This window comes from Fomitiporia mediterranea (genome assembly GCF_000271605.1).
Source record: "Fomitiporia mediterranea MF3/22 unplaced genomic scaffold FOMMEscaffold_1, whole genome shotgun sequence".
Lineage (NCBI taxonomy): Eukaryota > Fungi > Basidiomycota > Agaricomycetes > Hymenochaetales > Hymenochaetaceae > Fomitiporia > Fomitiporia mediterranea.
Genome location: NW_006760386.1, coordinates 6,909,554 through 6,916,723, shown reverse-complemented (window position 1 = coordinate 6,916,723; position 7,170 = coordinate 6,909,554). Strand labels below are relative to the sequence as shown.

At 38.3% G+C, this 7,170-nt stretch overlaps 1 protein-coding gene across 1 annotated transcript; it reads left to right on the top strand.

Moving 5' to 3' along the window:
* Positions 1-1,590: 1,590 nt before the first annotated feature.
* FOMMEDRAFT_144275 (uncharacterized protein) lies at positions 1,591-3,505 on the top strand (the record flags this gene model as incomplete). The annotated part of the gene is made up of 3 exons (XM_007262188.1): positions 1,591-2,713; positions 2,978-3,069; positions 3,475-3,505. Exons 1-3 carry the CDS (start codon positions 1,772-1,774, stop codon positions 3,503-3,505), a joined length of 1,065 nt encoding a protein of 354 aa, XP_007262250.1. The 5' UTR covers positions 1,591-1,771.
* Positions 3,506-7,170: the final 3,665 nt, after the last annotated feature.

Below are 7,170 nucleotides of genomic sequence, written 5' to 3'. Positions count from 1 at the left end.
ATTGTGACTTGTATACTAGACTCACTATATGCAACATATTGTTCAAACATTTGGTCATAGTAAAGACTAACTGTCATCTTATCATCTCCATGAAGTCCTATCTTTCGATTATCTGGATAAAGTTAGTAATTGCATGAGATTGGACAGTGAATGTGCCTCACACTCTTTGAGTGCATTATCGATTTGCTCTGTATTTTCGATAGTCATTGCCACCAAGTTAGACGCTGAGATTACGGAGGAAAACGTCAGATGCCAGCACTTCCACCGCTTAGAAATTAACGCACGCATGATTCTTTCAATTGAATAATCTTAGCGCTAGGTGTTGCTTGTAGTCTGAGGGATAGGGTGAAGTGTTGATTTATTTGATGAACAAGTCGTCAACGCATATCTTTTATAAGCCACTTCACGTAATGCTTTGCACATTGTCTTTCCAGGACGTTCCTTTAGTCTATTACATTGCTATGCAGTGTTGTGATATCAAGAGCATTGTGTCGAATCAATCTTAGTTTGCTACAGAAATGTTTTAATGAAAATACTAGACTAGGAAAACACAAGTGTCTTATTGCCCTGCAAGATGTGGCACATGTAATCGCGTCGCCGGGCATATAGTGCTACTATTTGAATCTCTCCAGTACATGAAATCCGCTTGAATAATTCCCGCCATTGAAGCGTTTCACATAATGGAATGAGTGACTGAGTAGATCCTAGGGCCGGGGACACATTGTTGAGCACTGCAGAAATAGTCCCATGACGCTGATGTCCATCAAGTTCCTTGGAAATGGCGCAAGCACTACAAACATTGCCCATGATAATGTAAACTTTGCAGGCATGATGGTTTCGTTAAAGGGTCAGTGCACTAATCAAATGAAAAAGGGACAGCATTTTTTGCGTGCGGCGCATTCGATAATTAATCAACAACTTGCTGGCTAGCTTTTGATATGTTTTTTTAGCCATTTAATTTATCTTATATGGACTAGTAATTGCATACCAATATCAAAATTACTTTGCTGTTGTTTGTACAATGCCTCAGGAAGCACGTTCTCCGATTAGGATTAGTGTGATAAATGTTGAGAGAAAGAACGAAACATTCGTACATGCCCACCTTGGAAGATCAGCAAGGAGAAGCATAACAAGATGTGTTCCGAACAACGGTCAACAGCGTAGGTACATTAGCATGAGGAACTACCGCTTGCAAGCGTTTACAGTTCATCATTGAAGCCCCAATTTCACACCTATGCACAAGTTTCCATCAGCATCCGAGACTAAGGGAAGGAGCTTTATATAACCACAGCACCTAGAAATATTGAACATAACAACCGGGCCTATGAGACGATGAAACTGGTTTACTGGTAATGGCAGAGGTGAAGCCTTCGCTGCCTTCTTTAGGGAACATCACAACAACGACAAACAACTTCGAAATCCATGACTTTTCCCCGAACTCTCTTTCTTCAAAGTCGAATCACAAGAAATGTGATAGTTTCTCTCCAAATTCTTGTGCTATTATGAATACCATGAAGCAACCAGCCCAGTCCAGTCTTTCCGACTTGCAAATTGTGTCTAAGCGCAAAATATTCGTGGTTTGGCATATGGGTGGCTTTAGCGCTTCAGCACACTCGACACGTGGTTGTTCTTTGTGGCCGTCGACGTTTCCAGTGGCCCACTCAAGGAAAGGAGATAAAAAGAAGTCGCAAGACTGCGATGACTCGCCTATCTCTATCTTCCGCTCCAACACTAAATCTTCCCGCAGCGACTTATTCGACTTGCATCACTAATGTCCGACAGCACAAGAAATACGCATGGGCCATCTATCAAGCCAGTAGAGAGGACGCATGGTTATCCCCCTCCTTCTTCCTCAGAGTCCGACGAAACGAAAGCGTCAGACTTCATTTTTGTCGCGCCGCGTATGGGCTTCCGGGATAGACGTCTAGCCCGCCAATCCAATCTACGAGAGTGCGAAGTCACCGAGTTTGGCGATGCCAGCCATACCCCAGCCTCAGATCCTATCTCGAGATTGCCTTCTAGTAGATCCACAACCTCTTCGAAGCTTCGTAGACGTTTGTGGCTTCGCTTCCGGAGATCGGAACCTGATAACAAGGAAGGGCAAACTAAAGTCCCGCCAATAGTTGTTCCTTCATGGCGCTGGAAAGCCACGCCGCAAACGGTTCTGGTACGAGATGAGACAGAGTTCAGCGTAACTTGTACGATCGTCCACCCTGTTTCACGACTTCGAATACGCCGCCCTTCATCCAAGCTATGGTCAAGCCTCACTCGCGCCGTGTCGTGCTTCTGCTTCAAACGTAAAAATAGGACACAGGACGAAACAAACGGAAAAGGGCCCGCAAAAGCCAAGAAACAATGGAGTGCATTCCGAGGCGGTGTTGCAGTCGAACAAGACATATTTGATGACTCTATGAGCCTCGTCGTTCCTCCGTCGCCTTCCCCTGTTCGTCAGCCACAAGCTTGGGGACGCATGCAGATACTGTCAGACGAAGAGCAACGCACCAGAGCCACACATCGCAACTCCGGGTGGGCGGGTGTTTTCTCCAGCGACACATCACAAACAACCTCCGACTTCACCTCTTCTGACGATAACAGAGTGAGCTTCATCATTGATCCGGCTCGGAATGCGCTTGTCCTACCGGAAGTCGACATCAGTGTTGCATACCTTGTCAAGGAGGAGTCCGAGGACGACCACGGGGCGTTTGGACATGTAGTCAGTTCCGACGAGAGCCATGAGTTTTGTTCCAGATCTGAGAGAGGTAGCGCAGAATCATGGCTCGACTTGAGTTAGATAGCACATGCACCAAAAAGATCCTTACTCTTAGACTTTCAAATTATTACTTTCATCATTAATTTTAATCAGTACTTACCAGATATCCGTTGTTTTAACACGATTTTAATATTTTTGACCGCACAGGGAAGCACTTTTTAGTACTACGTTGTCTCCCCACACGACTACGGCATCGTGCTTTGCTAGACTCGAAAGGATATGACTTTTAAAACTGGCAGAACTTGTTCCCAGCTTCTTGAGGATGACGGAGAATACCGTCCAGGGTATCCGTCGGTGGGGTACGTAATGGCATGGCACAGGCATGAGTGAAATCGGTCGACGTCCCAAGATGACTGAAAAGAACAAACACAAGACGAGTCAGGACAGTCCTGGGATGGCGATGAGTTGCCGAAATAGGTAATAGAATGTCGATCCGAAATAACTGAATACACCGCGCCTCAGTCTGGCATGTTCACATTCATCATGGCTACCCTCATTGTCTCATCCTTGAATTAAAGTAGGTACGTGTAGCCAAAAATCTATAAACTAGGAACTTTATCCTATCTTTACTATTTCACAAATTATTCTGGATTGTAAAAATGCGATTCAATTATCAAGTCCCTATATTGTGCTCATTCCGACTTATTGTCACAAATATAAGCTACCTTAATATATAATACAACCTTTTCATTGATGTCGCATAGGCATTTTAGATGGAGCGAATTCATAACTTAAACTGAAGCAAATATAGAGTGCAGAGGAGTGGTAATCATGTGTACACAACCAATAAAAGCAAAGAATGTGATATTATTGCTACTGTTGCAAAAGTAATACACCAATATCTAACTCCCAGAAGTACAATATGCTCTTGGACAATATGATCCATAAGTTTGGATCTGCTTTAGCAACCTGAAAATTCAACAAACTTAGTCACAACTCAGCATTAGCTCTTTCTAACATTTACTAGTATTTATTCAACTCTATTTCTTCACCAATCTCTTCTGCATTTAGTAGGATAGCTTATCAGATGCAGACGTTTTAGAGTAGTTATAGAGACCTTATTCAGAACAGTCTGACCATGGCAAGCACAAATACAAGTCAGATTATGGCACAATTGATTAATGTATATTAGAACTGCCTTATAGAGTCATAACTACAGATCAGATGGTTTCCAAGGCAAGTGTGCAATTACCATGACCTTTTTTAGGCATAGTAAAGCAGAGTTGCAATATACAAAGTATTGATGACTGTGTCCTAAAATATAATATTGACAGCTTATACAAGTTGCAACTCTTGCTCTCACACTTCAAGCTACATACATTCTCTAGGAAGATTTTTCTCAGTGAAAGAGTTATGGGTATGTTTGATCATAACATACTATGTATAAAAATTCATATTATTTGGCTAATGTTAATTTGGAATGTTTCCTTACCAAACTTAGCACACAAAAGAAGAATGTCCTACCTTAATCAATTAGAGGAAATAACACCTGAAAATGATGACAAAATCACAGAACTAGTTAAGGAGTGTAGGTCTTACTTGTTTGCTCACTTGTATACAACCATTGATATAAATCAGATAATAAACTGTACTAAGCAGGAATTGAAGTGATAGCTTCTCTTCTTACCTACACAGGGATTTCCACCAAACACCACCCTTGGCTGGAACACAAAAATTTTGCTAGAAGTAGTGAGTTCAGATATACAGAGTGTATTGTCATACATGTTAAATCTGTTATTGACTCAAAGTCATTATAGTACACTACCAAGGCCAATCTCCAGGACCAGGACTATCTATTACTTTTGAGCTGTTTGAAGAGCAGTCAAAAGCAGAGGATTGGATTATATCTCAACTCCATTCTATATTTGAAAAATAATAATAATAATGTTGGTGAGTGAATAGTACAAATTGTAGAAATATTGGGGCAACAGAATGTTAATAGCTATTTATTATGAGATGATTAGTTCATCAACAGACAAACTACAAGACAATGACTTCATAATGTCTCAGTTAGAATACATACAATATAAGGATGAGAGACACTGAGTGGTCAATCATTACCTCACCCCTTGTCTATGTGTGCCCCCCTTAAGTTTTCCCTCTTAACAGGTTATGAGCCTTGAGCTCCCTGCATACACACATCCACTGTACACTCTAAACCCTTTACTCACATACATTTGCACACATTTGCATCATGGTTCCCCTACACACAGATATACACTGTAAACCAGCTAATGTACCTAAATACTTTAGTCAAAACATTACAATGCTTAAGACTGAAGCAAACTACAAGATGTGGCACTACTGTATTGTTTCTAGTGTTACAGCTACATACTTCAAACACTTACTAAAGGATGAACTGCAGAACAAAGCTAAGAGGGAGATGGCTAAGGCTATTCATGCATATATAGTTAATAACATTGCCAACACAATATTGGCAGACTATATACACTTTGATATGTCTATCCCTCAGTTAATGAAAGTGCTTGAAGAATGCTTTAACCCTCAGACAGTACATAAAAAGGCTATTGACAAATTGGCACTGTTTATTTGTAGAGATCATGTAAAACATTTCAGACATACATTAGACAGACTTGAGGAAGCATACACAACTCTGTCTGCTAACAGTGATCCACCATACAACTCTACATACAAAGTAGCAATATTGCTTGCCACTCCTGAGCAATATACACACATAGTAAATACAATAATACAATCTACTAATGCTCAAAACAAAGGCAAACCAGTTGATGAACATAAGAAAGTCAAACTGAAGTAACTAATCCTTGCATTGTGGAATGCCTACAACAATTACTGTACTAAACAAGCACAAGATTCCAATGATCAGACAAAGAATAATGTACACACTAATACAATGTATAAAGCTAATAAGTAGAGGAAATTCAATCTGCCAAATCTGTTCAATCCAACAAAAGCAAAATGTTTCAATTGTAGAAAAACAGGACATTTCTCTAAGGAATGCTATAAACCTCCTACTGAAGCTACAAAGCTTGCCTGTGCCAAACATCAAGCTAACATTGTGTATAAAATGAATCAAACTGTAGAAAACACAACAAACACATTTATTATTAAAAACCCAAACGAAAACAATGTTGAATTAAAGGAAGGCAACATTGAAATGAACAATAATGCTTACACTCTTATTCCAAGCAACCAGGACAAACAATTCGAACAATATGCTTCCTAGGTATGTACCAACGTATTTACAAATACAATCATAGCTAACAAGAAATCCTATATGCAAATGATGGATTTACTTGATTCTAGTGTATCAATACATACTACTCCTTATCTATTTCAATTAACAGATGTACACAACATAACTCCTACAATCATAACTATTGCAAATAGATCAACAATGACTCTTAATTGAGCTGGATCTATGTGTATCAAAATCCTGAAGAATATATGAGAAAGAAGTGTCATAACATTACAAAACATCTATTACTATCTACAAATGAACTTTTCCCTCATAAGTCAAGTGCTACTATGTAGGGAAGGTTATTCATTTATGTTTACAAATGATAATTGTACTATAACATCACTATGTAACGAATATGTCAGACATATATGATTGAGAAATAACTTGTATATTTTGTACAATAATCATTTGTTAAAAACAATGAACAAACTATCTATTTATAATATACATAAATGCCTTGGACATATAAGTTACAATTATATTAAACGATTATTAAAGACACAACCAAGTGTACTATCAACTAAAATAACAAACTATGAAGAAAAAGAATGTATTGAATGTATAAAAGCAAATATTGAATGTACACTAATACCAAAACTACATCAATCTCCTCTTGCAAATCAATTTGGAGATCTTATTCATATCGATATTATTGGTCCTATTGAACTACACACATATAAGAATATACACTACTTATTAACAATTGTAGACAATTCTACTTGTTAGTACATAATACTCAAATTACAAACAAAATCCAATACATATACACAATACATACAATGGACAACTAAAATATTTACACAGTACAGAGTTAAAATAAAGCTTTTACAAAGTGATAACAATACTGTATTCCTTAGTAAAGATTTCCAACAATATTTAGATTCACAAGGAACAAAACAAAGATTAACAGTACATCATACTCTGTAACAGAACAGAATAGCAGAACAAACTCATAAAACTATATTCAGAGGTGTAAGAGCATATCTAACATCTACTAAATTACTGTTTACATTATAGGCTGAAGCAGCAATTCATATTACCTATATTCATAATAGAACACTGTGTGCTACTTTAAATTACAATACCCTACATTACAAACGTTATGGAACCTACAGAACAATTGATAATATATACGAATTTGGTCAATATATTATCATTTGCAACAAAAATCCTACAA